This window comes from Abramis brama, assembly GCF_963993115.1.
Source record: "Abramis brama genome assembly, chromosome: 20".
NCBI classification, from domain to species: Eukaryota; Metazoa; Chordata; class Actinopteri; order Cypriniformes; family Leuciscidae; genus Abramis; species Abramis brama.
Window position 1 is genome coordinate 28695071 of NC_139982.1, and position 18339 is coordinate 28713409.

General features: G+C 34.7%; 1 protein-coding gene and 1 long non-coding RNA gene across 2 annotated transcripts; both read right to left on the reverse strand.

The window, feature by feature from the left end:
- Positions 1-738: 738 nt before the first annotated feature.
- LOC311071155 lies at positions 739-2823 on the reverse strand. Its single transcript, XR_014603776.1, has 3 exons — positions 2586-2823; positions 2242-2264; positions 739-1993 (listed from the first exon to the last, which is right to left on the reverse strand). It is a non-coding gene; the product is annotated as an uncharacterized lncRNA (long non-coding RNA).
- A 10869-nt stretch (positions 2824-13692) lies between these two features.
- On the reverse strand, positions 13693-17697 carry LOC311071424 (uncharacterized protein). The gene is made up of 6 exons (XM_084095829.1): positions 17178-17697; positions 16606-16813; positions 15316-15563; positions 15204-15229; positions 14943-14959; positions 13693-14814 (listed from the first exon to the last, which is right to left on the reverse strand). The coding sequence occupies exons 2-6, from the start codon at positions 16805-16807 to the stop codon at positions 14768-14770; spliced, it is 540 nt and encodes a 179-aa protein (XP_083951955.1). The 5' UTR covers positions 16808-16813; positions 17178-17697; the 3' UTR covers positions 13693-14767.
- Between the last annotated feature and the right edge of the window lie 642 nt (positions 17698-18339).

Sequence of the window (18339 nt, forward strand, 5' to 3'; positions counted from 1 at the left end):
GTCGTGCGTTGGAACCGCAGGCGGTGAGTAAAACTGCTTCAAATGTCTCTTTGTGTTGTTAGCTCGGCGCGTTAGCACAGCTTTAGCTTCGCCCGCACGGCACGCCTCCAGCCGCTCGGTTTTTTCCGGAAAGACTCGGTACAGCCTATCTTTCTTTTATAAATATAATAAAACTAATGACTTTTTGGAGATATGAAGGATGCAATACTACTCTATAGGTACTCAGGATTAACAGGAGATTGAGTGAAAATGAGCATTTCACCCCCCCCTTTAACAGAGTTTAACCACAGAAACATCTCAGCATGTACCAAGAAAGAATGTCAATACAGATGTTTCACTTCTGTTTATAGACAATTAATTTGTAATATTCTATAATGTAGAATGTAAAATGACATTAAAATTCAGAATGTTCTATTACCAGTAATAGATAATGTGTTTGATCATGTGTCAGAGAGCTGCATATTTTCAGGCAAAACAGCAACATTCAGTTTCGGACGAAATGGTTTTGGAGGACTGAAACCAACATGATCTCACAAGTATTTGTATGTATTTTTACTTAAAGTTTGTTTCTATCACACATACATTTATTTGCGTTTGCATAGACACATAAATGTACAATATTGACGTATGACAGCATCTAAAGCATAACATATTTACATATGAACAATTTTTCAGACATACAAATGTGTACGAATCCTTATTTATGAATTCTGCAATAACCAGAAAGACTCCAGACAATGCCTTTAATTATATGCTTTAATCATGGCCGGAGGATCTCAGACCAATTTCAGAGAGAATCCCACCAGTAAAAAGAATACAACAGTATTTATAGAATAGGAGCATGGCAAAGGTGACATGATTCATTACATAATTTTTCTCCAATATGATTGGCTCTTCTTATGCATACTTCAGCAAACCCTTCTGTTACTAGGGAGAAGCAAACTCTGATTTCTTTATTACTTTGTTCCTCAAAGTAACGACTTTATGTATTTCAACATCTGTATAGTTTCATTTCCTCTTTTGTTATATTCGGAGAAGATTCACTAACATTTATGTTACAAAAGCATACAGTATAAATTTTATTTCTGCAAGGAAAATAAATATTAGTTATTAGAATTATGATTAGTTTTGAAGGAGTTACACCGCACTCACGATCATCAAGGTGCCAGACAAACAAGACTGAAGATCTCAAAAAATAAACTGTCTGCACACTTAAATCCTTTAAGCAAATTTAATCACCAAGCTTTTGGTCAAACGACCATCCTCAGGGCATACAGACAATAAATGTAGCAATTAACATTTTGACCCCAAACACCTTAAACGGTAATTTTATTTTTACACACCTTTAGAACAACCAAATCAAGCCCAGTTTTTATGTGCATGTTTAGATAGATTATTTAGGAAAAGTCACAGAGTTTCATGCCCCTGAGATGAAGGTAACACCTTTAAAAAATGAAGGAAAAGTCCAGTGGGGTCAGCCTGACCCCAAACAGTGATTTAAGGGTTAAAAACAAAAATCCATAACAGTAGTGGGGAAAGACATAAAATGTATGTTTACAAATATGGCATACACAGTATACATGTATATGCTGTATACTTCTTAAGTTACATAAATATAATTAATAAATATATTATTTTGAATTTATAATGTATACATTTTGGTAAAGATGTCTTTACATTTTATGGTCTTTCAAATTGTCCAAGATATATATATAAAAAAATTATATATATATATATATATATATATATATATATAAATCATGGCTGATTTTGATTTATCTGTTAGCAGTTACGTTCATCTCAATGGTGAAATGTAGTTATGATTACCAGCAAGGGTTAACAAGGATAAATACTAGAGAGTGGATCTGTGGTTAAATCAAAGTAAGAGTTCTATTCCATGATAGTCTTTTTTAAAATAATGAAAATTAAATCTGTTCTGTATAGAAAAAGTAGAGACAAGGTACTCAGATTTGTTTTTTGTCGACATCATTTTCTAAAGAAAGAGAGAGAGAAATAAACTCATCAGAAATAAAAATCATTTCCATATTTTATTCAGAAGTGGTGATTGTCTTGACAAAACTTTGCAATCCCTGTTGAGAAATTACCCATCCTGTAGAATTATATTTACTAAAATATTAAGGTGAATCATGAATGTTTAAAAATCCAACAAAAGAGGTATAATACTAAAAACCGATGGGCGTGGGTGGGTTAAAGTTTCAAAGAAATTGATTTGCACAATACCTTTGCCAAGTAGTTGTTTCTTTCTATAAAGAGAAAAAAAGCTTCAGTTGATATTTTTATAATTGAAAATTGTCATTAAATGAATATGTTATAATATGTCATTACATGACTCTCGGGAATAAATTATTTAGATTGCATTCAACTAATACCAATTTTCTTTTACAATATGGATTTGGTTAAGTAATGGATTTTTTCTTAGCGGAAGCTTTTAAATAATATATAAAATTCTAAAATAAGTTCAGCTCAATCAATGTTTCATGTCCATGATTTTTTGGTTCGGAATAAACACACACCAAACATTTGGCAATGTAATAAAAACTGTATATTGACTTTTATCTACTTACCCCAGCAGGTCCAGGGCAAAGTGCAAACAGTTATATTTTTTAGCATCATAATTTAGTGTATCGTTCATTGCCTTCCTTACTCTCGCACGGAAGCCTTCAGCAATGCCACATTTCATACGGAGAACACAGCACTTCTTGTTTCGGACGAATGTCTCCACACCTACTTTAACCACTTTACCATTCATAGATGAAGATGCATATGTCAAGGAACAAAAGGTGGATCTCTGATTTTGTTCCTGTGAAGTATCTGGCTGGCCTAAAATAAATAAATAAATGAATACTGTATAGCTTTCTAAGGTAAAATGATTAAATATAAGCTTGTAAATATGATCTTCAAATAGCCTATATATGAAGAAATGCAAGTGTGTTTCTTGCCTGCAAAATCAATGACTTCACTTTCTCCACAGTAAACCCCAGCATGATAAAATAGTCCTTCCCTGTCCATGGGCCTTAGAATCAGATCACCTTCTGCAAGCTTTGTTTCATCAGATTCTAAAATGCCTTTCTCACTTTCCAAAACCGTGTTAAAATCGTTGTGTTTGCCAGACCACATGAGAGATAACATTTGGGTAAAATCCATTTGTTCCTAAAACAACATATTATACAAATAGTTTACTGCAATAGTATAATCATAATAAATGAGAAAACAGATTCGGTAATATACAGCTTTGTACAGTGCCCTCCACAATTATTGGCACCCCTGGTAAATATGATCAAAACTGGCTGTAAAAAATAAATCTGCATCGTTTATCCTTTTGATCTTTCATTCAAAAAATGTGCAAAATTCTAACCTTTCATTGAAGTAAAAGAATTGAAAGTGGGGGGTAAATCACATTATAAAATAAATGTTTTTCTCCAAAACACGTTGGCCACAATTATTGGCACCCTTTTATTAAATACTTTTTGCAACCTCCTTTTGCCAAGATAACTGCTCTGAGTCTTCTCCTATAATGCCTGATGAGTTTGGAGAACACCTGACAAGAGATCAGCGATCATTCCTTCATACAGAATCTCTCCAGATCCTTCAGATTCCCAGATCCATGTTTGTGCTTCTTCTCTTCAGTTCACTCCACTCATCAGGTCAGGGGACTGGGACGGTCTTGGCAGAAGCTTCATTTTGTGTTGATTTTGATGTTTGTTTTGGATCGTTGTCTTAATGGAAGATCCAACCACGGCCCATTATAAGATTTCTAGCAGAAGGCGTCAGGTTTTGATTTTTTATCTGTTGATATTTGATAGAATCCACAATGCCATGTATCTGAATAAGAAGTCCAGGACCTCCAGCAGAAAAATATGCCCACAACATTAAAGATCCAGTGGTATATTAAATTGTACACATGGGGTACTTTTTATCCTTGTGTTCACCAAACCTATCTAGTGTGTTTGCTGGCAAAAAGCTATTTTTTTAGTGTCATCTGACCACAGAACCCTGTGCCGTTTGAAGTTCCAGTCGTGTCTGACAATTAAATTTGCTGGAGTTTGTTTCTAGAGGAGCGAGGAGGATTTTTCTTGAAACCCTCCCAAACAACATGTGGGGATGTAGGGTTTTTTTTTGTTTTTTTTGGCTTTCTGACCCCAAGACTCAACTAATCTCTGCAATTCTCCATCTGTGATCCTTGAAGAGTCTTTGGCCACTCAAACCATCCTCCTCCTCACCGTGCATTAAGGCAATATAGACACACGTCCTCTTCCTGGCAGATTCGTCACATCTTTAGTTGATTGGAACTTCTTAATTATTGCCCTGATGGTCAAAATGGGTATTTTCAATTCTTTAGCCATTTTCTTACATCCACTTTCTATTTTGTGACGGTCAACAATCTTTTGCTACGCATCAGAACTATATTCTGTGGTTTTACTCATTGTGATGGATAATTAAGGGGATTTGGCCTTTGTGTTTCCTCATATTTAAACTCCTGTGAAACAAGAAGTCATAGCTGGACAGTTTCATGTTCCTAGTCACACTGGTGTACTAAAAAAGGTAAATATTAATGGGAATATACTTCAGAGATATTTTACTTGTAAAAAATTCTAGGGGTGCCAATAATTGTGGCCAACGTGTTTTGGAGAAAAACATTTATTTCATAATGTGATTTCCCCCCACTTTCAATTCTTTTACTTCAATGAAAGGTTAGAATTTTGCACATTTTTTGAATGAAAGATCAAAAGGATAAACGATGCAGATTTATTTTTTACAGCCAGTTTTGATCATATTTACCAGGGGTGCCAATAATTGTGGAGGGCACTGTGTATATATATATATATATATATATATATATATATATATATATTACACAGCCTCTTATATTAAATGTCATGTTTAATATAGACAGAAAAGTAGTTCATAATCTGATCCACTTATTTCTTTTTCCATACAGATTTGATATGTGATGTTATCGTGACAGAAGCAAGAGAACGTCATTCAGGCACAAAATGTCTGCAGAACAATGACAGTTGAAAATTATTATTTGCATGTAATCCTGCACTTGTATTATTTTACAGTTTCATCATTTTAAGAAATTAGACTCTTGTAATCAAACTCTTATGCAGAAATCTTACCACATTTGACTGTGTCTAATCTTCAATGTTTAATGCTGCATGATAATGTACAATGTGATGATAAAATACAAGGTGTTTTTTAGTTTAATGCTGACATTTCTACATATCTCATTTTTTAAATAATGAATTGTTTCATAAGCTTGCATGTTCATCTTTGAAAATGTTGGTTTTACAATTCTACTTACAGTACAAAATCATAGTAAATAGGTTCACTATAAGATCTTCTCCTACTGCTAAACCTAAGAAAATAAAAGATAAAGTTATAAAAAAGAGGAGTCTTTTAAAATGAACACTATTGATCATTATTTCAACACAGTTGTAACATGGCTGATGCATAAACAATTATTTTAATAAAATATTATGTCCACTTAATCTAAAATTATATAGAGAGGATACATACAAACATAACTTTTCAGTCAGAATGTGAATATTCGCTAATACAGTAAGGAGTACTTGGAAATTTATTGGCAACCAAGTGAAAACAGCATCTTTTTTAGCACATGTCCTCTAGCTAAAATTGTATATTTAATATATAGGTGTAATATACGACTATTAATAAAATCTGCAGGAAAGCATACAAATATGAATATACAGTATTTATATAAAACGTAGGAATCTGTGGAAATCTCACACCTCTGGCCTAGATCATGAGGGCTGCAGAATCAAATCACAATCAAAATATACACAGCATAATGATTTTATGTAACATAGAACTCAGGAACCATGAAACCAGAAAAGAACAACTCAACATAAAATGACGAGAACTGACAAAGAACTGAAAGAAACACAGGGCTTAAATATCCTACACAACCAATGAAAAACCATTGAAACCAATTAACTCAGACAAAGGAAACTGATCTATTAACAGTGAAAACCAACTCAATCAAACTCAAACACAGATTAAACAAGATATAACCCGGATAGAAATTATGTTGCCCTTTTTTGTTTTTATATATGTAACTCAACATGCGAGCATGGTTAACATTGCCAGATTTGCAGATTTGATTCCAGGGAACTCGTGTACAGATATAATATTTAACCTGAACGCTCTGTAGGCACTCAGGATGAACGTGTCTGCTTTGGGGATGAGTGATTAAAATGTAACCTAGTCTCACCACAAATGTATGATTTTGACAATGTTACAGCTTAAATAATACACAGCTTTTATGAGGAATCTGTCTTTTGTGTGTGTTTTTGTGTGTGGCTGTATATAGTTGTATAATCCACTCCAGTGCTTTTCAGTGTTTGTTGACAATTATTTTCTGTTTGTGGAAGTGAAAAGAAAGAAACTTGAAACTTTGAAACAAATTTTTTAACTTCATGCCCCTTTATATGTAAATATTTAAGTAACAATAATGGAGTGTCTATTTACATCAAGTGCAAAAAGCCCAGCTTGTTGGCAGAGGCTATTTACACTATACCTCCTACCATTATCTGATTGAGCCAGACAAAATAACAAAAGAAATACCACTGATAAGAGGATCAGTGGAGAATAAGGGGGGTAGCGTTAGCTTTTGACACACCGACCCGACTTTGAATCTGTATTTTTCTGAGCAGATTCTTCTCCCTTTTCCCATTGCACACTGTAAAAACTAAAGGAGCCTCAAATATCCTGTCGGATACACAAGGAACTTCAATATGTTAAGTGCCTCAAAGCTCTTTCTCCTATAGTAGGTTTACTGGAAGAGCATTGTCAATCTTTGTGGTTCTTGCTGGAACTTATGGGATCTTTTAAGCACTTTGTATTCAGTTTAAAGGTTCTGGAGTCACCTTTTCATTACCATGAGACCTCGAAGTGCTTTGGGGGAAAATAGAGGAACTATGCGATAAAAGGGTTATTGGAAGATCTTTTAACATTTAAGTGGTTCCTGGAAGATCTCTTATGTTAAAGCAAGCATCTGGAGGAACCCAATGGTTCAGTGAGGCCAGAATAAGATTATTATTATCCTATTATTATTATTATTATCATTATTATTATTATATAGGCTACTTAAGTTTGATTCAGTATACATACCCAGGTGAAAAAGACGTAGTCTACTATTAAATGTATTAAAAATGTACTTGAGTGTGTTTTTAGAAGGCCTACAATACAAATATACTTTAATGCATTTTTAATACATTTAACAGTAGCCTACGTCTTTTTCACCTGGGCAGCTTACATTTATTTAGTATAGGCCTATTTTATTGATTAATTTAAACTACAACACTAAATAATATTATACCATGGTCTGGGTGAATACTCGATTCTGATTGGCTGCCGCTGCAGGGTGTCCATTAAAAAGTGATAATGTACACCTATGACAGTTCTAAATGATTGCGCTGGTTCAAACTCACTGATCAACTGCTGCGGTCGGCTCGCTGTGGCCGTATACGGGAGATATTAAATAGTGCGCTCGACTTAATAAATAAAAACCCTCACGATTTTTACTCTAAAACACATTAAAGTATTATTAATTGATTAAATATGTCTTTCTTTCGTAAGTTACCATGGTATAAGCGGGTTAATGCCCTTCGAGGTGTCCATTGTCAGGTATTAATGGACTTCGGCGGAGGCAACCGTCCGACGCGCCTCGCCGTCGTCCATTAAAACCTGATAATGGACACCTCGTCGGGCATTAACCCTTACATAATATTAATAATATGAAGAAGAAGCAGGAGGAGAAAAGTTTTATTCTGTCACGAAACTGCTGCTATTCCTCTGCTGTCGTCGCTTCAGTGATGCTCACGCGCAACAAAGCTCAGCTGATCTTCATTGGGTTTGAAAGTAACGGCTCCTCTAAATCAAATGTTCCAACCGTTTGTTCGGCTCTCCGTTACAAGGTTTGTAAACTCGCCAAATAAATATAAATACAGACTCTACTCACTATATATTCAAACACACACACACACATACATATATAAACTAAATTTATTATACATTACTACGTTTTTACAGTGTTTATCACTCATTTATTGCACAGTATGTTGATAATGAACAAATGGAAATTATTGACTTATTGTCTTAGATTGATTTAGTCATTCAACATATTCTGTACAACTGTGTCTTCAAATTGCTGATATAGCCTATAATTTAGCTGATTCCTGCTGCCATCATTGGTGTTTGTTATGAATAACTAAAGCAGGTTAATATAGTTTGGTCTGTTTTTGTTGATCCTAACTTTACTTACAGATGCCCTCATTCTCTTAAATACCATTTTAAAGCCATTTACTGGTCAATAAATATTAAGTTGTGAATAATCAGCTTTGTTCTTTTGTTTCCTCAGAACAACCAGTACATTTCTAAAATAATCTGAACATTTCAGTGGCAACATTGAATTACAGTAAGTTACCTGCACCACATGCAAGTACTTTATTACTATGAACTTTCTCTGTGTGAAATTATATTGTTTGACTGTGTACTAGTGTTTTTTTAATTAGTTATTCTCTGAAAATCTTCCCTCATGCTCTCAAATCTCATTCATGTTACTCAGAAAAATAATATCACAGGTTTGGCGTCAATAATGCTATGCATTTTTTCTTATATCTTTATCAATTGCATTTGAATAAGACATTTTAACTCTCATTTTAACGAATTCCAGTGACCAACTTATGACATAGTGACATTTTTGACCACAAACGAAATTGCTGATCGTGTGGATTCTTATTGAAATTACTGGAATTCTACTTCTCTATCTCTACCTCTACTTCCTCCAGGGGCGTCAGACAGGGGGTAATAGTGGAACTGAGTAACAGGGGCCCTTGGTGAAGGGGGGCCCCACAAAGATATATTGAGATATATTGGTCCAACATTTGCTTCCTCTTGTTTCATGAGAATATTCAAGTCAACAACCATTTATGAACACTGTTGAGTCACACATGTAGGGCTGAGCAAATATGGGCAACACTCTTTACTGCCCTAGTACTTCAAAAAGCCTTTTAAAGGTATACATGTGAATTAAACGTGGCACAATGGCCTTCATAATCACAGTATGCTAATGCATATATAGTGCAGGGATTCATCAATATGCTGATTGAGGACTGTTGGGACACTCCAGGCACAGGATGGTTCTGTCGCGAAACACAGAGTCGTTTGCATCTCAATGACACATCTGTACCATTTGCTTCACAGGACATATTCTTTCAACTACATACTGTTTATTTACTAGTGTGTTCTAATATGTAACTATGCCATGTTTGGTCTCATCTGACAGCTTATAAACTGAAATGAATGGTGGTGAACCTAATATATTAAAGTATCCTAAAGGTGATGATACACTGGGCAACTTTTTGAGCAATGTTGCTGGGCAATCTTACCGAGCGATTGTTGCTTGGGCACTTTCCCATTGAAAATGGGCAATACATTTCTATCTGGATAATTTAGATCGGTTGTGGGCCCTGTGTCTCATCTGGTTCCCCGTTGATGGCAACATTGCCCAGAAACATTGTCCAAAAAGTTGCCCTGTGTATCATCACCTTAATGTACAATCTAGGTACTATTGGTTAAACATGCATTGAGAATGGTAATGTTCTTCTCCCCCTCTTGATCACTACCCATTTGCCTCCTCTTTTGGTTTCCTGTCAGTTGGGTTTTGGTGTTGGTATTCCACTCATGTTTAACCAATAGTACCTAGATTGTACATTAAGGTGATGATACACAGGGCAACTTTTTGGACAATGTTTCTGGGCAATGTTGCCATCAACGGGGAACCAGATGAGACACAGGGCCCACAACCGATCTAAATTATCCAGATAGAAATGTATTGCCCATTTTCAATGGGAAAGTGCCCAAGCAACAATCGCTCGGTAAGATTGCCCAGCAACATTGCTCAAAAAGTTGCCCAGTGTATCATCACCTTTATAGGATACTTTAATATATTAGGTTCACCACCATTCATTTCAGTTTATAAGCTGTCAGATGAGACCAAACATGGCATAGTTACATATTAGAACACACTAGTAAATAAACAGTATGTAGTTGAAAGAATATGTCCTGTGAAGCAAATGGTACAGATGTGTCATTGAGATGCAAACGACTCTGTGTTTCGCGACAGAACCATCCTGTGCCTGGAGTGTCCCAACAGTCCTCAATCAGCATATTGATGAATCCCTGCACTATATATGCATTAGCATACTGTGATTATGAAGGCCATTGTGCCACGTTTAATTCACATGTATACCTTTAAAAGGCTTTTTGAAGTACTAGGGCAGTAAAGAGTGTTGCCCATATTTGCTCAGCCCTACATGTGTGACTCAACAGTGTTCATAAATGGTTGTTGACTTGAATATTCTCATGAAACAAGAGGAAGCAAATGTTGGACCAATATATCTCAATATATCTTTGTGGGGCCCCCCTTCACCAAGGGCCCCTGTTACTCAGTTCCACTATTACCCCCTGTCTGACGCCCCTGGAGGAAGTAGAGGTAGAGATAGAGAAGTAGAATTCCAGTAATTTCAATAAGAATCCACACGATCAGCAATTTTGTTTGTGGTCAAAAATGTCACTATGTCACAAGTTGGTCACTGGAATTCGTTAAAATGAGAGTTAAAATGTCTTATTCAAATGCAATTGATAAAGATATAAGAAAAAATGCATAGCATTATTGACGCCAAACCTGTGATATTATTTTTCTGAGTAACATGAATGAGATTTGAGAGCATGAGGGAAGATTTTCAGAGAATAACTAATTAAAAAAACACTAGTACACAGTCAAACAATATAATTTCACACAGAGAAAGTTCATAGTAATAAAGTACTTGCATGTGGTGCAGGTAACTTACTGTAATTCAATGTTGCCACTGAAATGTTCAGATTATTTTAGAAATGTACTGGTTGTTCTGAGGAAACAAAAGAACAAAGCTGATTATTCACAACTTAATATTTATTGACCAGTAAATGGCTTTAAAATGGTATTTAAGAGAATGAGGGCATCTGTAAGTAAAGTTAGGATCAACAAAAACAGACCAAACTATATTAACCTGCTTTAGTTATTCATAACAAACACCAATGATGGCAGCAGGAATCAGCTAAATTATAGGCTATATCAGCAATTTGAAGACACAGTTGTACAGAATATGTTGAATGACTAAATCAATCTAAGACAATAAGTCAATAATTTCCATTTGTTCATTATCAACATACTGTGCAATAAATGAGTGATAAACACTGTAAAAACGTAGTAATGTATAATAAATTTAGTTTATATATGTATGTGTGTGTGTGTGTGTGTGTGTGTGTGTTTGAATATATAGTGAGTAGAGTCTGTATTTATATTTATTTGGCGAGTTTACAAACCTTGTAACGGAGAGCCGAACAAACGGTTGGAACATTTGATTTAGAGGAGCCGTTACTTTCAAACCCAATGAAGATCAGCTGAGCTTTGTTGCGCGTGAGCATCACTGAAGCGACGACAGCAGAGGAATAGCAGCAGTTTCGTGACAGAATAAAACTTTTCTCCTCCTGCTTCTTCTTCATATTATTAATATTATGTAAGGGTTAATGCCCGACGAGGTGTCCATTATCAGGTTTTAATGGACGACGGCGAGGCGTCGGACGGTTGCCTCCGCCGAAGTCCATTAATACCTGACAATGGACACCTCGAAGGGCATTAACCCGCTTATACCATGGTCACTTACGAAAGAAAGACATATTTAATCAATTAATAATACTTTAATGTGTTTTAGAGTAAAAATCGTAAGGGTTTTTATTTATTAAGTCGAGCGCACTATTTAATATCTCCCGTATACGGCCACAGCGAGCCGACCGCAGCAGTTGATCAGTGAGTTTGAACCAGCGCAATCATTTAGAACTGTCATAGGTGTACATTATCACTTTTTAATGGACACCCTGCAGCGGCAGCCAATCAGAATCGAGTATTCACCCAGACCATGGTATAATATTATTTAGTGTTGTAGTTTAAATTAATCAATAAAATAGGCCTATACTAAATAAATGTAAGCTGCCCAGGTGAAAAAGACGTAGGCTACTGTTAAATGTATTAAAAATGCATTAAAGTATATATTTGTATTGTAGGCCTTCTAAAAACACACTCAAGTACATTTTTAATACATTTAATAGTAGACTACGTCTTTTTCACCTGGGTATGTATACTGAATCAAACTTAAGTAGCCTATATAATAATAACAATAATAATAGGATAATAATAATCTTATTCTGGCCTCACTGAACCATTGGGTTCCTCCAGATGCTTGCTTTAACATAAGAGATCTTCCAGGAACCACTTAAATGTTAAAAGATCTTCCAATAACCCTTTTATCGCATAGTTCCTCTATTTTCCCCCAAAGCACTTCGAGGTCTCGTGGTAATGAAAAGGTGACTCCAGAACCTTTTAACTGAATACAAAGTGCTTAAAGGATCCCATAAGTTCCAGCAAGAACCACAAAGATTGTCAATGCTCTTCCAGTAACCCTACTATAGGAGAAAGAGCTTTGAGGCACTTAACATATTGAAGTTCCTTGTGTATCCGACAGGATATTTGAGGCTCCTTTAGTTTTTACAGTGACTGTACCCATATTTCTAACAGTGTTTAATGAATCTCTTATCTGGTTTTGGTTGTAGATGATGAAGATCAAGACGGAAGACGGAAGACAGACGAAGGCAGACTGGATCAGGGCTTCAGTAGACAAATGACATCAAAGAGGTAAGTCTCATCGAAGGAGAGTCAGGTAAGTCTTTCAGTGTGGAATGACAAGACCAGACAATGTAGTGCTGTGGGTATGGTGACTATAACGGTGCTGAGTGCAAGCAGGTGTTGGTGACAGGTGATGGTGATTAGTATTCAGGAAACAGGGAACGAGTGGGCAGAGTGTAGAGGTCTGGTGCTGTTGATGTTGACTCCGTGACAGAATTAATCAAAATAGATATAATAATAATAATAATAATAATAGATATAATAAGTCAGAAAATGATAACCTCTTTGCTCTTGCAAGCTGCAGAAGAGATCAGAAGTTCATCAACATAGTTGATTTCTTTGTGTTAAAATTTCTGTCAGCTTCTTCTCTGTCCTTCTATATCTATTTCCTGTTTTAGTTTTTAACTAGAAACGAGGCCATGCACATGACTAAAGCCACAGTTTCAGTAAGGTTCAGTGTGTTTTTTTTGTGTTTTTTTTGGCTATACAAATGTTCTTCTTCAAATTTTTTCGACGTTATAAAAAAAACCCTTTGTCCAATGGAAGGGTTCCATGGCCAGTAAAGAACCTTTATTTTTAAGAATGTTTGTGCAGTAATGTTTGTCCCATGGGACGGATAAGAAATACAATATGAATTATTGTACTGTAAATGTGTAGGTAAATCTTATTTCCCCTTTGAGTCAGTATGTGTCACATTACATTACTGGAGCTCAAAGTTAATAAAGAATTATAAGAACTGCAGATTTTGTTTTTGTATTGCTCCTTCCAAACCAGTTTTTCTTGATGTGTATTCATGTATTTAACACAGATTAACCACAGAAACTAAAGAGTAAATGTGCCTTAGAAGTATATAGTATATAATGTGTGCTATGCAGTAACATTTTGTGTTTTCCCGCCACCAGAAACCAATAATATCAAAACAGTTGTGTTTCACTTGTTTATTGACAACTATTTTGTAATAATATGATGTGATGTAAAAATACAGAATTGTAAGTGTTTATTAAAAGGCATAAGTATTTATTCAGAATGTCTAAACCACAGTTTGTTTTTAATGCAATTAATACAGAAAACTGAGCTTTTATGTAGGCCTATACATATAATACATAAATGCTAAAAGTCAGATTTTTGGTTTATAGTCAGGTCATAAAAAGCACACAAAAATAATTCTTATTAAAATGGACACAAGTAAACAGTCCTGTGTAAAATGAGAGTAAAAGCTTACTATAAAATAGAAAGTAATTTCCAAAGTTTGCATGTCGAGGCAACATTTTCTATTACTGTGTGTTTTTTTGTGAATGACTCATTAACAGCTCTCCTCTTGTTTGTGACGGACTCTGCATAACAAGATTGAAAATAATTATTTATCTTTATCTATATCTAAATCTTTATCTGTTAGGTTTACTATTTTAGGTAACACTCAGGGTCCTGCATCAGGATATTAGCTGTTTATTAGCACTTAAAGCACATTTTAATGACTTATTCTACATCCCTTAATCCTACCAGTACCTAAACATAACAATACCTATATTAATAAGCAGAAATTAAGAGTTTATTGAGGGAAAAGTCTTAGTTAATAGTTAGTTAACAGTGTGAATTGGAACTTAATCTAAAGTGTGACCCTATTTCATTCTTAAAAATATAATTCAACACACTTAGTTATTTGTTCTTAAACAGTTAATTTACTATATATTTACATATACACTGTGCTATACATAGCTGTGAATTAATCATCAGTTAATTGTGATTGTTATAATCTAGTTGAATAATGTTGTTTTAGGCACAAATGACTTCCATGGAGGAGATTGATTTCTTAATGTCTGGCACATACACTACATATAAATTGAATGTGAAGAAATCTTTGTTAATCTATTTCAAAATAACATGGTCAACAAAAAATGATTATGAAATATTCTAAGAGCAAAGCCAGCAATTATAAGCATCACAAATGTTAGATTTACTTTGACATCTTTTACTGTTAATTTTTGTGTTTCATTTTCTCTAATTTTGGGTTGTTAAAGCTGGCACTCCTGATTTGCTTCTCTCATCTAGAAGAAAAAAATAAGGATAAACAGAGCAATCAGATAACGTAGTGTAACAGTAATGCTGTTTAATGTAGTTTAATGTAAATACATTTTAGTCAGATTTTAATCAGAAACAGACAATAGGATCTCACCTTCATCCGTTGGCTGGCTGCAGAAAACATAAAAAATAAATAGTTTAATTTCACACAATAATGATGACGTCTGATATAAATATTACCTTAATGACTTCTCACAAAATTCTTTTCTACCAAAAATAATAAATTCCAGTTTTCATGAATTAATATGTAAAATTGTCAATAGATGACGGGATGGTTCATGACATTATGAAGAATGTACCACAAATAATACAATTCAAATGAAATGATGGAAAACAAAGAGATACAGCAGCATACCTTATTGACATGGGCCCTGGTGTGCCCTGCAGAATTAACAGTTTGTTTAATATTTTTACAAAGATCAATGACAAGTTTACTTATAAAATGTATAAAACTTTAATTTGCTTACCCCCAGCAGTCTCAGTGCAAAATGCAAACAGTTATTGTAGATCAAATTATAATTTTTGTTATCATCCATTGCAATGTTAATCTTCTCCTGGAGGTCTGGAGGGAGGCCAGTCGTCAAACGCAGAACAAAGAATTTCTGACCAGAGATGAATTTTTTCACGCCTACTTTGTCCACTTCTCCAGTTTGTTGTGATAATGTTTGAGACTGTGAAACTAAGATAGAACTTGATGGAGGTTTGTTCAAAATGGCTGAAAAACACAAGGTAAAAATATTAAACAACACTATAGGCTGTGGATGTGTTGGTAGTATTTTACTAAAACTTTTAAAATTGTTTTTATTAATTAAAACATATATATATATATATTATACTGAAATGTATTATATTGTTTCATTGTGGTAGAACATATTGACACAAACAACTGTAATTTGCTCTTTGCACAAGTATTCATTCTCTGATTTGCAGAAGCTCTATGTTTGCATCAACACCAAAATAGGGTTAGAATAGTTTCAGATTATGATTCACAAATAAATGAAGAGAGATTTGCAAAAAATAAACAAATTCATAAATAAATAGAATGAGATCCACAATTATATTGTTTTTACATAAATTTGTCTATTTGCAAATATGTGAAAAGATGTGCACACAAATTCACAAAAAGGAAGGCATTGACAGAGCAACACGTTCTTGATCAGTGTTTTTCAACCCTGAAAACTGATTTCATGACATAAGGCCATGTGATTGGCTATAAAGGCACATATGATCCAAGTTAACCATTATACTTTCACCAGAACTACAGAGGTTAGTATCTCGCCATAAAAAGACCTTCTCTGCTTCAAGACCTGAAATAGTCAGATTAGGGAAAATTCACCTGAAATATCAGATGAAATAGTCAGATTAGGGAGACATCCAAAGTGTGTACTGTGAGTGTGCCATTATGCAACAGGGTTGGCAAACACTGATGGAAGCTCAAAAATTAGTTTTTGGTCACTGCATATTTCCTATACTATTTGTGTTTCATAGTTTTGATGGCTTTAGTATTATTGTAAAACATGGGAGGTGTGTCATATATATTTATACAGTAGCCTATGTGTTTGTCTCTATACTATAAGCACGCTGCAAACAGCAAACACAGAACCAAACAATTTAAAAGTAAAGCAGCAAGCTCATTGGCTGCAGAATCGGCAGAGTGCAATCAACTCAAGCATGTTAGATAATGTACTTGTTTGCAAAGTTTATTAAGAACATATCAGCCTGTGGCAAATATTGAGAGAGATTAAAGAGCTCTGTACCTGAAAAATGAATGACATCATTTTGTCCACAGAAAATTCCAGCATGGTAAATATTTGTCTTCGTGCCAAGCATTTTCCTAAGAATAAGGTCTCCTATCTTAAGAATTGATATATTGAAATTGCCATCATCAGATTCCAGTATTGTTTTGAAGTTCTTGTTGTATCCGAGTATCAAGCCCATGATGTTTCTGAAATTGTCCATTGTTTTCTAAAATAAAATAAAAAATACATTAAACAGGTGATTATTTATTTACAAATGAAAGAAGTCTGCATCACTTTATATTAGAGACTTTATGACTTTAACAATAACATTGTAATTGACCATTTGATTCAATGCATTTATTGTTACTGATATCTGAATTACATTGTTGTTCTATGTCATTTTTAGTTTAATTGTAATCTTCAACAATCTTCAGGTCGTACTTAAATCTCTTCTGGCAGTGGCAGATTATTGTCTGAAGATTTTTTTTCCCACAACCATTCTCAGTAATTCACAGTGATTTAATATGTTTTGAATCAATATAACTTAAATATATATAAATATATGCTAAAAAAAAAAATGACATACTTACAAACAAGCTTTTAAAGAGTCCGTCTGGGAGGGTTAAATGATTCTGTGTGCAAGCTGCAAGCAAAACTAAAAGTAAACATGTTACAGTCCTCTCCAGATCAAATCAGTTCTTTTAAGTGGGCGTTGCCATGAGAGGTTTACTTTCTGTTTTCTCTTTATTGTCATAATAGAGAAAACACCCTCTCTGTTTTTATTCTGGCACTTAGACTTTCCGTGAATAAAATCTTTTGTGAGATAAAATAACACCTAGGCATAGACAAACATTATAATATACAGCTGGACAGAGAATCCTCAGATAACCAACCCATTCTCACTCCCAAGGCATCAGTATGATTTGAAATGAAAAGCAATTCAAAATTGGTAATTGCATTAAGGTAAAAGGTCCACAAAAATATTAAATGACTGCAAATTATTCCTTTATTACAGACCTCTTGAAAGGATTTTATACATGTAGACCATCAAAACACTTATGTTTGAGTCTGATGCAGATATTTTCCTGCTGTACACTAAATGTCTTCAATAGGAGGGACGCCAAAATATGCTGAAATAATGAAACTGATTTCTGTTTCTCTGAGTCATTCTTGTTAACAGCACAGATGTGAGTTCCTCCTCCTTTCCAATCCATCATAAAATCATTCACCACCACCCGACCTTACACACATTCACATGCAAATCCACCCCCACAGACCCTCATTTGGATTCACTTTTTTTGATTGCAACCAGGAATGACTGGCACGTCCACAGACACACCCGTCGAGACACTTCAAGCCGCAGCTCGCAGGTCCTTTTATCTCAAGCGTGTGTGTTTTATATCTCCTCTCCTCTTCACCGCATCAGCGGTATTCATTGCATCCAGACACGGTCAGATTGGATCCCACCAAACCCGATGCCCCAGGGTGCCACAAAAAGACCAAATACCAGCAGATTCCTTGGCGAATCACTGCCAGGAGACACTTTAACCCTTCATAGAGATCTGAATAAAGTTTAGCTTTGTAGTGAGGCCTATTGCTTTCAGGTTCCCATACAGCATGTATGCTTCAAAGGGAAAGTGTTTTATTTCCAGGTTTGCATTATTCCCGAATGTTTCCAGGGGAAAGAATCAGAGAAAATGGTTTCAGAATTCCAGATTTTAACCCCTTGGGCAGTGCGGTTAAGAAAAGGAT

What these genes read in the sequence shown, in the direction of transcription:
- LOC311071424 (XM_084095829.1), bottom strand. Translation starts at nt 16,807, where the DNA reads ATGGACAATTTCAGAAACATCATGGGCTTGATACTCGGATACAACAAG. An exon ending in TGATGTCATTCATTTTTCAG is followed by an intron (nt 15,564 to 16,605) that starts GTACAGAGCTCT and finishes TGTGTTTTTCAG; the next exon opens with CCATTTTGAACAAACCTCCA. An exon ending in TTGCACTGAGACTGCTGGGG is followed by an intron (nt 15,230 to 15,315) that starts GTAAGCAAATTA and finishes TTAATTCTGCAG; the next exon opens with GGCACACCAGGGCCCATGTC.